This window comes from Zosterops lateralis (genome assembly GCF_965231275.1).
Source record: "Zosterops lateralis genome assembly, chromosome: 3".
Classification (NCBI taxonomy): domain Eukaryota; kingdom Metazoa; phylum Chordata; class Aves; order Passeriformes; family Zosteropidae; genus Zosterops; species Zosterops lateralis.
In genome coordinates, this window is record NC_139764.1 from 78690969 (window position 1) to 78711367 (window position 20399).

General features: G+C 39.4%; 1 protein-coding gene across 1 annotated transcript in view; it reads right to left on the reverse strand.

Annotated features, from left to right (window-relative positions):
* The window catches only part of LOC310907420 (hormonally up-regulated neu tumor-associated kinase homolog A-like), a gene marked incomplete at both ends in the record, with an annotated part of 31034 nt that extends 11710 nt beyond the window's left edge, over nucleotides 1–19324 (reverse strand). The window contains 9 exons of the mRNA XM_083857635.1: nucleotides 239–458; nucleotides 638–766; nucleotides 6905–7082; nucleotides 8590–8725; nucleotides 10935–11062; nucleotides 12189–12327; nucleotides 13453–13508; nucleotides 17807–18099; nucleotides 19073–19324. Coding sequence (XP_083713761.1) covers nucleotides 239–458; nucleotides 638–766; nucleotides 6905–7082; nucleotides 8590–8725; nucleotides 10935–11062; nucleotides 12189–12327; nucleotides 13453–13508; nucleotides 17807–18099; nucleotides 19073–19324 — 1531 coding nt within the window. The remainder of the gene's footprint in view (nucleotides 1–238; nucleotides 459–637; nucleotides 767–6904; nucleotides 7083–8589; nucleotides 8726–10934; nucleotides 11063–12188; nucleotides 12328–13452; nucleotides 13509–17806; nucleotides 18100–19072) is intronic.
* Between the last annotated feature and the right edge of the window lie 1075 nt (nucleotides 19325–20399).

The window sequence follows — 20399 nt, forward strand, 5'->3', positions numbered from 1 at the left end:
TATCTGCAGAGTATGCACTGGATCAGGTGTTCATCTGCTGATTACTTCCCCTGATCAAAATTAAATCTATCACCAGATTTGGGCCTAGTAAACAGTTGGTCAACATACTCGCAATTTCAAAACAAAATGCAAAGATATTACTATAGCATTTTCTGGATTTTTTTTTCCTTTTTTTCCTCAGATAGATCCCCTTTTACCCTTTTGAACTAACATGTTGAGACTTATTTCAGAGCAGTACCTTTTGACAAGTTTTCTTGGTTTTCCAATGCAATTGTGATCTCATTTTCCTGAATAGCATTTTGCATTGCCAGGGTTAGTGCAGTAGGAAATGCCCTACTGCGATAATTTCTGAGGTTTTCCAGAGTGTCCATTTCAGCTTTCTGGGAAATCTTATTTTCTGACTCCTTATTCAGCTGCTTATCAGAATTAATACTGTGTTTTTCTGCTTCATATTCCCTCTGTAAAATGATCAGACATCATTTGATTTGAAGAGAACAAAAAGCACCTAAATTTTAAAAGAAATCACACTATAAGGTGTAACAGGAAATCTTGTTTTCACGCAAGCCTTAGTAACACACATTAACATCTCATCTGAACAGGCCCTACACCAGAGGTTCTTCCTGAAACCCAGCTGTACATGGGTTGGCAGACCCTTCCCTTTATCCTCAGGCTGTAGGGAGAGTTTTTGTGAAAATTCATTGGCCACTAGAATGCCATCTTTGGAGAGCCCATAGTACTTCCTTCGAGGCTTATGGCTCACAGTCTCCTAAGATGTGTAAGGAAGGTGAGGGTATTACAGAGCTCAGGAGGCAAAGCAGAAACATCACAGAATGCTGTGAGGCATTCCCTGATCCAGAAGGAAGACTGTAGTGGGCAAGTTGCCTTTTGCTGTCAGGACAAGTAGTCAGCGCAAGACTAAAATGGATCTGGGGAGGCTTTGCAGTGGAACCGTAGCAGGAAGACCTCCATGGAGCTGTGGTAACAGGATTGTTCATCCCAACATCCTGAAGAACATGGACTTCAGGACTCATTCCTTGCTGCAGTGCCACTTCCCTCACTCCTAAAAGTGTCTTCCAAGCACATGGGATAGGTTCTCATAGGGAGGTCACTTGTCTATCCTATGATCCAAGTTTTCAGACTCCTCACTGTGTCAGCCTCATGCACACTGAGTTTCAGTTATCAAAACTTTGTGAAAATGCAAGGGCTGTGAAATAAAATGTTAGATTTTTAACACATTTTTTCACAAGGGGAGCACTTTGCAAAGAATAGATGAAATAAATCTCTTCCTACTGAACTATGTCTTGTGATGAGCTGACTGCTCTGTGTGCTGCTTCTGTCATAGAACATCTCCCTTCAGGTCTGGCACCTCTGAAAAAGAAATTTCTGAAACGTAGTTTCTGAAACCAAGACTACTACCCACATGGATCTTTCAGTCCAATACCAAGCTTTTTTTGCTGCACTCCATATCATCTTTGACAGACCCACTTTGTCGTTACATGGCTATCACTTCAAGGATTATCTCCAGTGACTTTTGATTTTTTTACAGCCATTCCTACATAACACAAACTTCTTGCTTCCAGAATCAGAGAGGCAATTAAGTTTACTATGGTGTGCTTATCTTTTTCATGATTTTCTTCCAATCTTTGCGTTGCAAAGTACACCCCTTGTGAAAAATATGTTTTTAATCTAATATGTTGTTTTAAAAAGTGGGTGTGATTTGTGGAGAAAAGGCACTTTTCATAGCTCGAATGTATTTTGTGAGTTAGCAAAAATGTTTGGAAAAATTTGAAGGGCCTCAAACCTCATATTTGTGGGGTCACCCCATCCTTCCTACATACTTGTAGTACCCAATCACAATTAGGGAAATTATTTTAAGAGTATTTATAAAAAGAAACAAAATATGTTTAAGTTGAGAACATTTTGCTAAAACCACACTAGATCAATTGGGAATTTGAGATGTCATAAGTATTTTAGGCAATGCAATCAAATAGTCTCCCAGGATTTTACACACTGCTAGTTAAGAAAACAAATTTTCATCTCACATTTTGCAAGCTGTCACCTTATATACAGTATATCGGAAAACTTGCCATGACTGGTTTTACTGCCAGACCTCTTAAGAGCTAATTGGTTAAGCACCTGGGCAGGAAGCTTTTTGGCAGAAATGCTATTTTCTGCAAGGACTAGCTATAAAGTTCTGGATGGCAAATTGTAATCATTAAGGCTCCCTCTTCTACAGCAGAACACATAAAATGTAAATACATTGCTTGGAGAAACTACGATGCATAAAAGGACAGGCTGTGTTTTAAGTTTATCCAATGACTTATGGCTCAAATTTGAACATGGAAAGGATCTTATGCTTTTTTAAGGTTAAAGCTTTCAACAGACTTTTCTAATTGCAGCCAGAAAAATGAGAATCACATCTGTTAGCATCCAACAAAACTATTATTTGCATGTTCAACTGTTAACTTCTGTATACAAGGAGGTGGTGCAAATATAATGACTTATACTGTTTTTTCAAATGCAGGGGGTTTGTACATGAAAAATAATTTCCACAGACTTTTTTCTTCAGTTTTAGATTAGAATTTCTCATGAAAAATTTTCCCCAGGAAATTATATGTTTCTTGGTATTGTGTGAAAAATCATAGCATATTCTGCTGCCTGAAATGGGTTGTATGTACTGTTCTGTGAATATGCATTTGAATTTCAAACAATGTCTGGGCTGATTGTGTTGGTACAATATTTTATTGCTTGGTATTCATAGGCATTATTATGAATGCAATTACTTTTCTGTTTGAGTTGATAGCTGATATGTTTTGTTCTTTTTGGACAGAATATTTGGAAGAGCCAGATGCCAACTTTTTCTGCAAGTCACTGAGAGGAAAGGAGGTTTCTAATTTGCTCAAAAATACCAGAGTATTTTTTTTTGCTAAAAATTTGCTCTTTTATGGATATTAGCTCCCTGTAAATATCTCTTTTCATAGGCAAACAGAAATATGCAGTAATATTTATGGTCCTAGGAAAAATAGTGTAAATAAATGGCAACTAGTTTTCAGGTTGCTTCATTTTACCTGTAACTCTTAATTGTAACTTGTCTGTTTCCATAATTTAGGTTTGATTTATATGAAAATTCTATTTTTTTTGCTTTAATTTTATGCACACAAACTGTCTTGTTGAGCTCAGTGAAACTATCCATATCCTTAAAGTTAAAGCAGATGCATACATTTCCAAGATCTAGAGAGCTGAAAGGAAATAATGTGATTTAAAGATGGATCACACACTGCTAGTAATAAATAGCAAATAGTTGGCTTTATACAGTATATAGAGAACATCTATCTATGCGTTTTGAAATATCCTTGGCATAATTTATAACACAAATATCAAATACCCATGCTGTTGTAATTAAGCTCTAGTAACATCAGGATCTCAACAAAGAGATGAGTAAAAAGTGGGAAATTTTCCCCTTGCATGCAGTTAACAATCTTTACTCTTCTTCCTCAGTTTCAGCTCTCTGTGGCTGGGTGGTCAAAGAAGTGCATTTACAGCCTGCCAAAGAGGTGGTTGAATTTGGCCTCTTTTAGACCAAAGCAGAGAATCCTCCCCACAAGATAATCTTCTGCCGGCTGCCTCCTTCCAGAGCCGTGCCAGCGCAGCATGGGCCAGTCTCCAGGGGAGCTGGGGCTGCTCTTGGCTCTGCCTCTGCCCAAAAACGTCATGCCACCCATGTGGGGCTCCGCCTTGGGATCCAAGAGATGCATTCTTTTCTTTTCCCTATATACTTCACATATGCTTAGGGCTAAGTTTTGCCATTGTGCAAGTATGTGCATAAAGTAGCTTTAGCTGTAGAACAGACCAGAGGATACTGGAAAAATAAGAGCATTGATTGAGTAAGAATGCCCAGCTTGATTTCTTAGACAGCCTTCCTCTCTTTCTTCCCTGTTTTTGCCCAAATTCCAGCCTTGCTGGGAAATATGAATATTATTGAATGTTGGAGAAACTGGTATAAAATCATAGCACTGATAGCCATGATTTGAAAGAGCTCCTGGGGAGGACTGATTGCATGGGTTAATTATGCAAAAAGCTTGAATAAGAAGCAATCAAGAGATGATTCTTAACTGCAAAAAGTTGCAGAGCCTAACTACTAGCAAGGGAGAAATATTAATTTTCATAATGGAGAAGAATGTAAGAGGGAATAGAGGGACAAAAATAAGAAACAAGTTATGTAGAGTGATTATCTAGGGATAAAACAGTGCGTTTACCAACAGTCTTAGATGACAGAATGATCTCTAAACTGTGCTAGTAGCAGGCTTTTTGTTCATGAGTTTAAAGGTAGCATTTACAAACTTTGTGATGATGGAAAAAGGGAAGGAAACTTTTAAGAAAATGAAAATATTGTAAATTGGTCTGTTCTAATTTCCTAATTTGTATGTCTTAGTAACAGATATTGGATGGTATTATTTGTGGTAGAATCCATTCTGACAAATTTAGACATTTATCTTGTGCTTGTATTTCAAGTTATCAGCAAAGATGCCCTACTAAAAGTAATTAATTTCCCAGTGCAACCATCAAAGGGAGATTCTGTCTGCAAATTTAAGAACTCCCCACATTGATCATGTGAAAATTTGCAGATGAGCATGGTTTTGTGGTGCAGAAGAAAGCTCTACACACCTGGGAATTATGGGGAAGCTGTAGAAGTGAGGAGTTGGGATATAACATAATTGAATGGACCCCAGGGTGCATATCCAGTTTATTTGTTTAGATGTGTCCCTGCTGGGTTTAGTCCAGCAAGGGAAGTGCAAAGTCCTGCCCCTGGGGAAGAGCAACCCCAGGCACCAGCATATGCTGGGATCACTGGGCTGGAAAGCAGCTGGAGGTCCTGGTCATCACCAGGTTGGCTGTGAGTCAGCAATGTGGCCCTGCTGCAGAGAAGGCTGATGGTATCCTGGGCTGCAATAGGAGTTGTCAGTGTTGCCAGCAGGTCGAGGGGGGTGATGCTGCCCCTCTGCTCAGCACTGGTGAGGCCACACCTGGAGTGCTGCATCTGGTTCTGTGCTCCTCAGTAAGAGAGACATGGGCATGCTGTCGAGAGTTCTGGGACACAGAGATGGCTGAGAGACTGAAACACACACCAGAGGTTCCCTCTGAACATCAAGAAACAGTTTTTCACTGAGAGGGTGACCCAGCTCAAGTTGCCCAGAGGTGCTGGTGCTCATCCTGTCCAGTTATGGTTCTGGGCAACCATCTGTAGGTGGCCCTGCTTGAGCAGGGGGGTAAGATCAGATGGCTTCCAGAGATCCCTGCCAACCTCACCCTGTCTGTCATGATGTGATTTTGTGAAAGTCATCACTGTTTTGAGCTGGAAGCTGGTCAGATTATTTTGCGTCAGTACTGGTTTGGGTTTAAACCTAACTGGAAAGATTTCAACACAGAGAAAGAAAATGTCACTCCTTCATTAAACCTCCTCTCTTTTCCTCCTTGCTCTCCTTTCATTCTGCATGGCAAATGTATTTAATAGGACTCCAAACCAGTATTTTTTAGTGTTATCAACTTACAATCAGAGCTATTTTAAGGGTCTGTGCTTGAATTCAGTTTGAGTCTCTGCCTTAAGAGGGCATTCTGGATGTCAGGAGTGGCAGGAAGTATCACAGACCCTTAATCAGCTTGCAACTTTATGTACATGATCACTTCCCTCTTCCACCTGAGTAGGATGCTGAAAGAGGTCAAACATGACATGAAACACTGCCACTTGCCTGGAAGGTTAGACCTCTGCTGCCTGTAAATCAGCTTGATATCCAGTGGTATTAGAAAGCTGGTCAATAGCCTTCACAATATGGGTCTTTTTGAATGACTTATGATTTAGCAGATCTTACTTAAAATCGTAATATGAAAAAATTTGCATATGTGAAGAAAAGCCTCCTCTCCCTAAGCACGCACACACACACTCTCCAACTCATATTTTTGAGTTATGGCTCTGTCTGCAGACACTGCACAGACTGTTGCGACCTTGGGGCTGTGTGCTGGCATGGAGATCTGCATCTGCTCAAGCTCATCTGAATAATTTCTAGAGGAGTCAACTGGACCTTCTCAAAATACAGCTTCTCCAGGGTGAAGGCTTTGAATGGGAGGCTAATCACTAATGTGTGTGTTTTTGTAGCTGAAACTTTTCCCATTGCACTTGTGTGTTAGAAGCTGGAATTTGGCTTCCTGTCTGCCTACTTTCTGCCTAAAGCAAAATTTTTATGGCTGAGCTGTGAACCCCTTAGTGGAGACGGTTGTAAAAGAAAAGCTTACAGCCTTTTTGACTAATTGTGGCCTTACCAATGATTACCATAATTTTTTGAATTTATTTTTTAAATGTTTGTCCCCTCTGATCTCACTCCATGTCTCCGACTGAGCTGGAGCTCAAGTGTGAGAATAAGATACAGGGGTAAAAAGATGAAAAAAAAAAAAGACGCTGGGAAAAGATTTTACAACCTACACAGCTTCCCACTCACCTCCCCAGACTTTGGATTAAACTCTCACAGACCAGTCAGAAAGGAAAGGAATGGTAAGGTCACTGAGATGCTAATGCTCCTTTTCCCAATGGAAAAGTAATCTTATATGTAAAATAAAATTATTCTCAATCCCATTACAACCAGCAGCTCATTTAAAAAATTCATTAGTCATAAAAAAAGGTATATTTATCTCTGGGAATAAGAAAATCTCATAAATTAATCACCTCTGAGAATGCCAGAATGTAGGTTTCTCGAGACTGCACTTGGATCTGCAATTTCATAACTATTTTTTTGATGAATTTCCCCCCGTTCCTTGGATAACTACCTTTTTCATGTGTGCTACATAGCTGCTGCATTGTTCCTCATAAAAATCCAGGGAGCACTTTATGCCTCTTATGACTATAATATCTTACCTGAGCTCTTTTGCGATCTTTCTGGTACCTGAGCAGTTTCTTCAGCAATAAGCAATAAGAAGACATGGCAGGAGAGGGTCTGTTATTTATTAAACTGTTGATAACTTCTGAAAGACTGAACTCCATAATGTCTGTCATGTAGTTTAAAACTACAGGATTCAATCCACTGGGGCAAAATCTGAAATATTAGAAAAAGTATTTTAATGCAAATGATGCGACCGGGTATAGTGTCAGAATTTACAGTAAGCAGAGAATGCACTTCTTGTGATGCAGCTGGAGTTGGCTAAGTTGATTTTACAGGCACATTATGATACACAGTTGTGCAATAATCTTCTCGTCTGGCTGTGCTAACTTCACTGCTGGGCTGAGGCTCTGTTACTGCATCATTAAACATCCTATTGTTGATATAATTGATTACTCTGAAAGGACACCCACCAGGATTAAGCTTAAAAAATTAAAATATGGAAAACAGCATTTTCTCATTTTAATCAAGTGTGTGTACTTCAGTTCTCAGTACAGTAGCATCAAATGGATTAAAAGGGTGATAGTGTGTGTGCATGTACATGAGAAAGCCAGGAAAATCTCGAAGGATGAAAGAGAACTAAAGAAAGTACAGTAGGATTCTAACTTTTATATAAATCAGATTGTGAAATAAAACATGTTTTGTTATAAGGATAATTGTTTTACTCACAGGCTTCTGTGAGTAGTCGTGTCTAGGAAAGGCATTATAGAAATCATCCTTAGCTTATGAGACTCCTGAGACATTTTTTCAAACTTCAGTATGAATGAGAATAGACATGTGAGGGAAGGAAGGAAGGCAAAGGCAGGAGCAGTGGGCAATTCTCACAGAAATTGTATATAGATTTCTAACACTTCTGGCTGTGACTGGCAGTGCATCACCCTGGTAGGAAAACCTGTTAAGAGTCCTCTAGATACCAATGCAGATGGTGCAGATTACACAGGCCAAATTACCCTCTTTTTCAATTAGTGTGAAATGCTGACCTTTACAGAATAGTTTGGGAATAAAATATGTGACCCATTGCTAGCTACTTTCAGCAGTGAGTATGATGTAAAAGGTCCATCACCGAATTTAGACATTTAAAGATATGCAAAGTGTGCTTTGCAGCCTCCCAATATGAAAGATTAATAACGTCTTGAGAGTTGGCAACATTTATGTGAAGTGTTATATTGCACATATCTATTTCAAACTTTTATAATAATCTTAAACCATAAAGTCCCTTGCTAAGAAAAAATGGAGACTAGTTAAAACCAGTTACAAAGATGGATGAGAGTAAAAAATTTTAGAATAATAAGAATTTTGGTGTAATATAAAAATATTTCCTCAGGTGGGCATGTGAGACCTAGTTTTGTAGGAAAGGATTAGAAGCACACTGAAATTAGCGGCAGCTGTGAAGCATGTTAAGAACACAATTATTGATACAGTGCATATAAACAGTTCTATAAGGATGTTTCCTCTTAAATAAAATTTACCCACAGAACTGTTGATGTGGTGTTTTCTGAAGTAAAACTCTGTCATTTTGGAACAGCACATAGTAGATAACAAAAATCTTCCAAAACAAACAAACAAACAAACAAACACACACAAACTAACTCCTAAAAACACTTCCGCCCCAAATCCCCTATCCTGAAATCCCAAGGTAGAAGACAGATATCAAAACTGTTACCTGTTCTCATAGGCAGCAGAGTTCAGTATTTTCCTGCCAAAACCTTCATTCAACCATTTGTCTTTTATTGCTTCTTTGACTTCAGGCCTCTTAGCAGGGTCAGGCTCAAGTAAAGATTGCATGAAGTGTACAGCTCCTGTGCAGTATTTCAATAAAATGGCTTGTTTGCTTGCAATATTTCACTATCTGACCACTGCATGTTTGTCCTGCTTCTTGACCTGCTTCTCCACATTGTAAGAGCCTCAGCTAAAATTCAGTCTCTAGGGCTTTTCTCTGAATCTGCTGTGGTCCTGTAGGGTGACCCTTTTCCCCCAAGAACAGGGTGGGCAGCAGTGGCCAAACCATGCTGAGATGCCTTCTAGGGACCTTTGGATGCTGCTGTAGATACAGTACTGGAACTCAGTTCCTAATTTGCTTGATTTACCCCAGTGAATGCAGCCTGTGACATCAGGAGTAACCTCAGCATTGTGCTTACTCAGCATTTGATCAGACCTCTGAGAAGGAGAACTTCTGAGCCAGCTGACTACACAGGAGTAATGTTCCCTACCCAAAGAAGCCAATTGCCTGGATAAAACTCTCTGTAATGAGGGACAAAGATGGACTCGTGCTTACTTGATGTGTTGTGGTTTGGTTGGGACAGAGAGCTCAAACATTCCTGGATGTCAATCACTCAGCCCCAACATTGCATAAAGTCCTTCTCTTTTTGGGTTGGTTTTTTGTTTTTTGGTGGTGGTTTTTTTTTTTTTTTTGGTTTTTTTTTTGTTTGTTTTTGTTTTTTTTTTGTTTGTTTGTTTGTTTTTTTGTCTTATTGGGAAAACTTTACTGAATTCTTCCATATTCCTTTGGGAAGTTTTGAAATTTAAAAAAATGGCAAGTGAGCATTAAACTGGGAACATACTGCTTCTTTCACTTGTAATCTCCTTCAGAAGAATTTAGATCTAAAGTATGCAAAGCCAGTTTATTACTGCTCTCTCACTGAATTCCCAGTGGGCAAGAGAACAATAGAATTATCCACAATCTTCCACTAACTGTGTGGGCTTTGTAGAAAAGCAGAGATAATGCATTTATTAGTAGAAGCTATTACAGTAACATAAATAAGAAAAATTAGAAATATAATAATTGTAGCTATTGAGGGATTCTACAAAAATGCAGATGCTACCTAGCAACTGATGTCTAAAGAAAGAGAAACGAGAGACTAATGCACAGACATTCTTGACAGCTATGGTAGATATCCTTATTCCATTTACTAGGGGTGAGAAAGAAATTGAATCATCACATTATCTAATACTCCAGACTAGATCCATCTAGCTTGGTCTGGAAGTGTACTGCTGCATCCCAGTGCTTGGCTGCAGGCAGCTGCTGAAGCTAATCCTGGTTCCTAGGATCATTCTTGCCTAACATCATGGCCTCTCAAAACCATGGGGAGATCTGAACTGTTGCTGGTGGACAGCTGGGCAAAACGTGTCTCACTCTGCTCTGCTTTCCAACTTGTCAATGAAGCTGTACCAAGATGTACCACAACAGCTGTCAGAAGAGGCCTAAGCCTGTGATGGTCAACAGAGAAGATGCTACTCCAGGTGGAGAGGAAATAGGGATTAAAGCCAAACGTGTATAAAAATCATTGCGAAGCAGCAGAATTTTGAACTTTGAGTAAGTAAACATTGTACTGCTGACTGAGAGTGTATGCACATCAACATGAATTCTGGGGTTTAGAGTCGTGGATTGTAATTCAGGCTAGAATTTTTGAGAACTGTCTTTCTCAGTTGTCCCAAAAATACTTAATTGACTGTACCTCATTAAAGATTGTCAGTAAAATTAATTGGAAAATGCTTAATTTCTGTTCTTTCTCATGAAAAAAATGAACAGACTCTTCACAAAAATAGCCCTCCCATGTCTTTAATAATCTCAGTGTTGTAGAGTCTGTCAGTAGCCAAAAGATAAGGTCTCCAGGAAAAAAATAACTAAGGTTTAGATAACTTATTTGTGGGAAAAACAGGAAAGAATGCCTGGTTGTGACACACAGCATGGGACATACTAAACATGGCAGTGTTCTCATTTATTGCAGAGCTGCTCCACTTATGTAAAAGCAATGTACATTTTATTCCCCCTGTAAATAAGAACCAAGAATAATGGTCTTTTGAAAAGACAACAATGTTATTTTTCTTGTAGCCTGAAATAAAGTGATATTGCCACAGCCTCAAAAAAGTTATTTCTAAATGCAAACAAAGCAACTGGAAAAGGTACATCTTAATTTCCAGAAGACTGTGTTATTGATAAATTCACATAATTACATGGGTTAAAACTTTTTTGCATCAGTATTCCTTATAAAAACTGAAGTGCTTTACCAGGGGAAATATCTGATGGAATAGGGCTGATTTCTCCAATTAACATCTTTTGATGTAGTTGCTTGATATTAAAAGGCTCCACCATGAAGGGCAATGTGCCAGTTAGCATAGCAAACATGCTCACACCTCTGTCAAAGGAAAAGACAAATATCAGAGCTTCATATAATGCTAATAAACACTTATTTAAAAATCTCACAATGCTATGAGTCAGTTTTCAGAGAGTTGCCCTCAGCATCACAAATGAGGTTACAAATTACTTCTAAGCAGAAATTTGTACTGAGTACACATGTTACGCCTTTTTTTCTTGGTGTAAATGCATTTTATCTAGAAAAGAATGTTGTGGGAAATGTGCATAAAATAGAGTGTACAGTGAGTGACGGGAAAGCCTGCGGTGTTGAAAGTGGAGACCTGCTGTTTATTTTAAAAATGAGCTAATTGGAGTGACAGTGTAATGTACCCAGCCCATCAGAATAAAGCATTTTGGTTTGCAGGCTGAGTGACAACATGGAACTGGGACTGATGCAATAGATCTTGTTCCAAATAGTAATTCAGTTCTTCTTGCTTTGCTCAGATTGCTAAATTAGGTGTGACTTATGCCTAGAAGGCTTTCGTTTGGTAACAGCTTGCTGTTGGCTAAAGACTTCAAACTTTAACTCTTGCAAAAGACTAACAGTCTGCTAGCAGCAATCAGCAAACTTTGTGAAGGTTTGCCATTCAGTCTGGAAAAGTACCAACATTTGGAAATTTGCTTAGCTGTCCTGAGTTTGTGAGCAGGGAGGCTTCCTTGTACACTCTCCATGGTACTTCCTTGCTCCAGCTGAACTGCACCACCACAACAGCTCTCTTCTTCACCATAGAATGAATCATTGAACCATAGAATGGCTTGGCTTGGAAGGAATCTTAAAGATCATGCAGTTTCAATCCTTCTGCTGAGGGCAGAGACACCTTTCTCTAGACCAGGTTGTCCAGACCTCTCTCCAACTGTCCTTTACCAGTTCTCTACTGAGCTCAACAGAGACAATTATTTTAGGAATTCAGGCAACTCTAATTCAATTGACTTGTTGGTACACTAGTGCAGATGATATCTGTGAAACAAATCTGTGATGTGCTCAACTATGATTTTTTTCCCTGATATATATCTCCTTTTGTCTTTAATGCCCCCAAACTGAATGTCACCCACCCATTTATATCAGTCTTGTCTAAATCAATCTGTGCTGAGAGTGTTTCAATAAGGACATTTTTAGATCTACTTACATGGACCAGACATCTACCTTTGGACCGTATTTCTTATGAGCAAGAAGTTCTGGGGCAGCATAAGCTGGGCTTCCACACTGGGTATGTAACAGCTCCTGGGAGAGACCCTCGAACCTTGCAGTATTGCTCAGTCCAAAATCTGATGGTCATAAAGCCAAAGCCAAAGAAATTTTAGTCTGTTTTCAAATTACTTTATCAATTATCTGAAAGTAGAAGAAAGACAAAGCCAGCAGCTAGCTGTAGCATCTATTGATGTCTCAGCTGTGGTTGCCAATTTGGGTTTGAACAAACATGCCATGAATTAGCAGGGGACTTACAGTGAAGTCACCCAGCCATGGCACTGCCTTGGTTGATTTTGGTTTAATTATTTTGGTTTGCCTCTGTTGACTGCATGAGCTTAACAACACAGCCACGTTAGTATGGCTTAATGAGCTATGACATTGGGCTCAGCTCTGTGTGCTTTAGCCCACAGTAAATGTGGGGGGGAAAGTGTTACCTTAAGCCTTTTTCTCTGTGTATGTGCATGTGTGCAAGGGGGAGGCAAGAGAAAGGTGTGATTGTAAATGACTGGCTGGCTATAAAACAGGGGTGAAGAGTTGGTGCCTTTTTTTCTCAGAGGTGTTAAGCTTTTAAAAGTTTGGGAAACACTGAGTTAAACATGTGGCTTCTCTAAGATTTAGCATTCCTTGTGGGGATTTTTCTGTGAGGTTTCCATAGAATAAAATTAATGTTACTCTGAGCTGTGTTAACTGCTTGGTGCAAATTCTCTCATTTTTATAAATGTTTGCTTCACAGCCCTAGTAAGAATTCTGTTAGTGACCAAAACAGTATTTTTTTAAATTTTTTTTTTAACACATACCAAATGATGAGGTCTCTAGCTGAACTAATGACTCAACAGAAACTAATGTGTCCATACCTGTGTTTCACCCTAGAAGATTTATTTCTTTGTCTACAAATCACTTCTGCTAGGAACAGCTTTCTACACATAAAAGCTATAATTGTTTCTTTGTTCACCAGCAATAGACAAGGGAAAACAATAGGCAAAATTGTTTTCCTTGTTCTCTTAAAAATATGTTTTCATAAAAGTTCAAATAAACAAGCTTAGTTATACTTCATAACTTGAATTTATTCTAAAAGCTCAAATATGTTTATTGAATAATCACAAGCTCACGCATCAAGTATGGTGTTTGAACACTAGCTGAAGCTGCACACACACACACACAAAATGCAGAAAACAAGCCTCACAGATAAGCAGTACACCTACCAATGATTTTGATATTGTTGTTCTCATCAAGAAGAAAATTTTCTATTTTTAGGTCCCTGAAATTAAGACAGAAAACAAACTTTAGGATGCCTGATGTCCCAGCTAAACATTTGCAGATAGTTTTTGGTAAAATATAATTGAAATTATAACAATAGTTCTGCAAAGCCCTGCCTACAATTGTAACAAGATCCTTATTTCTTCCTGAAGTTTTCAGTCAGGAAAATGGAAACTATCTGTTCAGGGAATATTTCAGGGAATATTTTATGAATATACATTTTAAATAAAGTATTAATTTTAGGAATCATCTGTTTTATTGATTTAGACTTTTTTCTTTTAATGAATTGCATTTATTTCTTCCTTCTTTTGAGTAAAAAAGTTGCATATACTGTACCACAGTTCTTTTGGCTTTTTGATGCACTGAGCACTGTTGAATATTTCTGATTTCTTTTCAAGTAAATCATGCCTGAGAAATGTGAAGGATGAGAGGAGAAGTGGACAGTGAGATTTGCCTTGCTTGTAGAAGAGGGGAGATGTACTAAAGCTGTGTTGAGACAGCTGCCCTGAAAGCACAGACATCTTCAGTGATGTTTGTGTAAACAGGATCAGCCAGTATCAGCCACTCCCTACCAGCAGGATGTAATTCAAGCTGAAAGAAAAATGCTGGCTCAGGTACTTGTGTGAACATTTACATATTTCAAAATTAAAAGCAAAATCCAGAATAATGCCTCACTATGGGGAATGCCTGAAGTGGCAACTGAAATATTTTTCATGTTGGAGGAGTCCTCATCCAGTGTAATTTCAGAGTTGGGAGTCAGTCAAAAAGCTTGCGATGCTTTGCTAAGTCCTGGATTTCCCTCCCACCTGCTCTGAAATTGTGAAGTACTTTTGACAGCTCTTGGAGAGACCTTGGAGGACAAACCAGAAGGAGTGAAGGGAGCATGGAACGAGAGCTGGATAGACTGGTGCTGCTTGAACAGCACTGCATTGCTGCAGGGGATCAAGCCTGGAGGTGGTCATGGTGGGTGGGTTTAGGGGACCCACCCACCATGACTTTTAACTCTGTGGCTCTGGATGGGAGACCATTGCATTCAAAACCCTCTGCTGCCCCAGGCTGAGAATGAGAATGGGGATGATTTTAATGATATCTCTTTAATAAGTTTTAATTTGAATAGCATGTTTTTTGGAGTGGCAAATTAGCCAGTGACCAAAAGCTGAGAGGTAGATTTAAGGTAAGTTTGTTCATAGCCTGCCTGTGTCATAACCCTATGTACTGAAATACTCCAGTTTAAGACTAGTTGTGTTTTGGGGTACTGCAAATCTGACATTACTATCAGATTTTGTACCCCACAGTGCACTCTGACGACTTTTACTCACTGCCATTAAATAATGTTATGTTGGATTGCTACAACTGCTCTTCTATAGGCTGAGCTTACTGCTCACAGAGTTAATAAAAATATAGACTTGTTTGTCTGAAAAACCTGATAATGGTCACTATGAATGTTTACATAATGTCAGAAGTTATCTTGCATCAAAGATACACCATGTTCTTTTTTTTCCCCAAAGGAAACTTTCCAAGGCATGCTGTAAATTTAAGCAACACCATGATTTTTTTCCTCCTCATTCCCATGGGGACTTCAGAGAGACAGAGCCTAGAGGGCAGCTTGTGATGTTTCTCCAGGACTCTGGTTCAGTAGGGATTCAAAGGGATATATGACATTTTTATATGCAGGAAGGGAAAATATCCAGGAAAAGCAGCCAGGAAAAATTAGGAACTGTACAAACAAGTAAGTTACTGTCACCTCACGAGCGTCAGCGGTAGGGGCTGGTGGCTGACTGCGCTCGCGCTACCCCCGTCCAGTTGCAAGGCAATGGGATTTAGCTTACATGTCTTTATTTGAGGTTTCTAAGCTCAGATGCATTACCTCACCACTTGGCCGCGTCCAGAGCAGGCATAGGGATAGTAAGCAGAACTCACTTGATGAGTGTTAGCTTGTGGAGCTGTTGAGCCAGATCTTGTGCCTGAGCCTTCTTATATCTGGCACAGTAAAATACTGGGAGACAATGCTCCATCTTCTGGGTCGTTTTAGCAACTGTGACAAAAAAATAAGCCGTGATCTTGCATGGACAAGAAAGGTTAACCTTTACTCTGAAATGCGGACTCAATTTAACCTGTAAGGATGTTGCATCAGTACTGATTTTAGTGATGAATTGGAGAAGCAAAAGTTAAGATACCAAATAGCTGTCTGAACATAGTGTTGAATTTCTCTTGAGATATATCAGTTTGGACTAAAAACAGCTACAATTTTTGCCAGTTTTTCATCAAGTATATTGATAAGATAGTAGAAAATATTGCTTTTCTGAGATACATGCAGGGTTAAAAATCAGGAATGCCCATAAGACACTTTTGAGAAAAGTAAATTAAGTGAGCACATTCCTAAGTGATGAGCTTAGGGATGAGACCCTACAATCAGCAGACACCTCAGTTCTTGGCATAGACCCAAACATTGGCACACAATTATCCATCTCATGAACTCATAACTGGTGTCATTCTACCAGGATCCTCCCCATGGATCAGCAGCTGTTCCCAACAAGCAACTTGAGAATCCTCCTTCCCTTGTGTTAAAGCAATGCAAGGAGTTGAGCTTTGCTCAGTGCTTAGATGGGAAAACCAGCCTGGATTTGTGAGGTAACTTTCCTACTTCTTTGCTCGTCTTTCTGGAAACATAGATGCTTTCTTTTCAGAAGAGGATACACCCACAATTATCCTTGTTGGTTTAACCTCTGCAGCGAGTTGCAATAAATGACTGCAGCTGGAGCTGAGCAGGGAAGCCCTTCCAGATCCTTCCCAATCTGCGTCTGGTAAGAGGTCAAGGCCACAGCTCTGAATCTCAAAGCTAGCAGCAGGTCATGAGTTGAAGTAGTGCTGACTGAACCTACACCTGTGACTGGGCTCCTGCCAGACTTCATAAACCCTATGACAAAGTGCTGGAGAGCCAGGAATGAATTTTCCTTTGGTAAGGGCAGTCTGATAGTAAATCAAGTTGTCAGAGGAGCTCACACTACTTTGTACTTGCCTAGTCTCAGGGTGTGCAGCAAAAGTCTTCTCTCTTACAAAGCTTTTCCAGCAAAGCATGAACAACAGAAAAAGAAAGAAGTAGGGCAAGAAGTCAGGCTAGTCTCCAGCTCACTGGGAAGAATTATTCCAAACAAAAAGATGGGAACAGGACTTGAGAGAAAGTAGTGGCGAATGTTGTCATGGGAGGAACATAAACATTATGATCGTGAGCATTGAAGAAATGCTGTAAAATAGATTAGCTTGGGAACCAGCAAGGCAGGGATGTCAGTCTGGACTAAATGGGTGAAGCCTCTTGGGTTCTGGGGTTGTTTTCTGGTGGGCTTTTTTTTGGTTGTTATTGTTGTTCGTTTAAATTCTCCTGGTCAGATACTATTTCTTTCTTCACCATTCCTTATTAATTGACAAGTCCAATATAATGAAGTGCTGAATTGCAAGCATTTCGAGTCACAAAGCACTTGTAAATGCTGAGACATCACATTTACAGCTTATTTGTTTCATGGTTGCTGTAACGATGGAGTCAACTGGATTACTTTTTAGGTCTTGTGGGCTTTCTTGGTGAGTGCACTCACCATTTAAAATTAAGAATCTGATTGACTGTGAATCATTAAGTAAACCAGAAAAACGGTGGGAAAAACTGCATCTTGCTTATTCTTTCAGCTAAAATGGAAGTCTTATTTTGCTGCTCTTGGCAGCAGATCCCTAGGTTCCTCTAGGGTTCTCTCTAGGTTCATAGGTTCCTCTAGCATTGACTGAAGTCATGATCTGTCCTCGTAATGCAAAAGCCAACATAGCGAGTCATCAACCTGTCCCAGACACAGATCTGCAGGACATGTCCTCTTGACAAGTGGAGGGCTGTGATTCTTTGGATTTCTGTTCCTATGAACAGTGATGTATGGTTATTTCAATATTTTGTGGCTAACCAAAGGACAACAATATTTATACGCATAGCCACGCTGAAATATTTGCATTAGATACACATTTGTCATGAACTAATTCTGAGACAATTGTGGCAAAGTATTGGTTTGTTGTGCTCATCATGTCTTGTCCCTGGCATAAGTATCTTTCTACTTTACTGCCCAAGGAGTTCATAACAACTCATAGCAGTACTAACCACTTCGGAGAATAAAATATTTTATTAATATGAGATGAGAGAATACAGTCTTCTTTGTAATCCCTGTTTTAATGACGGAAAAATTATTAAATGCTCTTGTTGAAGAAGAGCACTATGTTCTTGCACGCTTCCTCTTCTTACTGTTTGAAAGAGGAGAAACATCTTACCTGTGAACAATCCCCTGGCAATGCAGGTGTTCTACTGCAGACAGAATTTGCCTGGTGTATCTCCTTACTTCCTGTTCCACCAGCCTCTTTTTGTCACAAATTCTGTCCAGGAGGTCCCCACCAAGGCACAGCTCCATCACCATGTAATAGGAGTTGTCAGTCTCCAAGGTCTCATATAGCTGAACAATGTTGGGGTGCTTAATCATCTGGTGTATCCATGGCTCACGCTTCATGTTTTTTAAAACATAGTAATCCTGCTTGGCTTTCCTCTTGTCAATGACTTTTATGGCTACCTAAATGGCAGGATATTTGCAAATTAGCAACAAGCTTTGCAACAAGGATTAGTTTTCAGGAGGACGTGGAGTAAAAAGACTTGGGGGAGAGGCTTTTTTTGACATGGTGTTGATAATCAGAATCACAGAGGGAGATGTTCCTTATGGAAGAATGTGCTTTTTATTTCTCTTGAAGGCCAGGACAAGAAGGCTGAAGTCTATCATACTTGTCGCTCTCATTGCATTAATAAAGATGCATATATGAAATATTCTGAAATGCAAAATCCCTTCATGTTTGACTTGTAACTGCATCTGAAACGTACCATATTTTTTTTCTAACATGCTCCCTTCTGACTTAGTCTAAAAGCCATTCCAGATACTGGCTATTATGGGATGGGATTGGACTCTGCAGTTTGGGGAGCTAGACAGACAGTGTAGCTACTAAAGCCACAAGAAAAATAAAAGTCAAAAAGTCACTTGAGAGTAACCCACTTTTCCACACTTGTGTCTAGTGGTGTGTTATTTTTGCCCAAATGAGCTGGATATAACTGATGCTATCTGTGTCCTTCCATACAAATATGTGCTATTGGAATGGCTGGCTTTTCACTCAGTGTTGTCCATAACTTTAAAGATAAGATGCATGGCACTAATTCCTCAATGAGGATTATTAGGCAAAGCAGACTTGAAACTGTCTTTATGCCATCATCCTTTTCCCTTTCACCAGGAGGATATCTTTGTTTTCTATATTTTATAATTGTGAAAATAGTTGCACTCAATACGTATTCACACGTGATTGATTATACATAAACAATAAACTGAATTTATGAGGTTAATTTATGACGATAAGATTCAGATATAATTCACTGAGTAGACTGTGGTTTTCAGATTAAAGAATCTGAAATTTTCTGCAGTAAAATAGTGTGAAGTTACTTGCAATTCCTAGTGCATGTTACCCTCTTGAGCTTACCTTCTCCCCTGTGAAGAATGAGCTTACCTTCTCCCCTGTGGGAATGTGCAGTCCCTCCATCACCTTGGCAAAGGAGCCCTTGTTGATCATTTTTCCTACTAGGTAATTCCCGACTTTTTTGGAGTGAGGGAAAGTCTTCCCAGTCTCTTGGGGCATCTTGTCAAAAAGAGCAGGTATTTTTACATCCTTTGAGTTTTTCTCCCATTCTGGTAATATCTCATCCAAGTTGCCAGTATCTGTCATTTTGTCATCCAAGCATGCTTTCTTTGCCATGGGCATCCCTGGAGAGTTGGACTTGTACTGCTATTTTCCAGGTGTAGCTTCTGATACACAGCAGATCCAGGCATTACGTCTGAACATCTTGTGCAAATGCCATCCTGCTGATCACAGAGCAACTTATCCTTTTCCTCTGAGACTCCAGGTTTGTCAAGTGATCCCTAGTTTGGGCACACAGATCTGCTCAAGCAGAACCAAGTGATGGATTGTTAACCTAACCTGATACGTGATGCCAGTTAATGCCCCAGAGCTGTCAAGTCAGGTGACACATAATTCCAGCCTTAGCCTGGAATATAAGGCTCTCTTCCTCCCACAAATGTTCCCTAAACACATGTTCAGTGCAAACTAAACTGAGTCAAAATTTTCCTTGCACTTATATGACTGGTGTGCAAGGATACGAGTTTTCTCTAAAAACACTGTGGTAGCATGAATGCAAAGCTGAGTTTGTGGAGCATGTATATGATATAGAACATATAACCATTTATGCACTTGTAGCATATTTAAGTACGGGTCTGACTCCAGGTCGCACAGAGGTCTTTTATGTTTCATGGGATGTAATTGTTGTTCTCTGTCCAGTGGGGTCTCTGCGTGTCTCTGTGTATATGCATGTGGGAGCTTTTTCCTCTAAACAACAATGACTGATAAGAAAGAAAGAAAGAAAGAAAGAAAGAAAGAAAGAAAGAAAGAAAGAAAGAAAGAAAGAAAGAAAGAAAGAAAGAAAGAAAGAAAAGCTTTTTCTTTCCTACAGCTGTTGTCTATCTATATCTGTCTTCATCACCTGGGTTCTTTCCAAAGTCATGGAGAGAGAAAAGAGCTTTTCCAAAGAGTGCTTTCACATACCTGCTATTTGAGATGGGCGTTGCCATCTCTCTCCACTGATTACAATGTTTGGGACCCAAAGCCCCTCCCAGAACTTAGTGCGATGACAAACCCTTTCTCCACCCTTCATCACTTGGAGCTGAAAAATAAGCAGTGTCCTGCTTGCCTGATTTGACTTGTGAAGCTCACTAAGGGCTAAAATTTCCCAGGATGAGTGAAAATTAGAAATAATAATAATAATAATAATAATAATAATAAT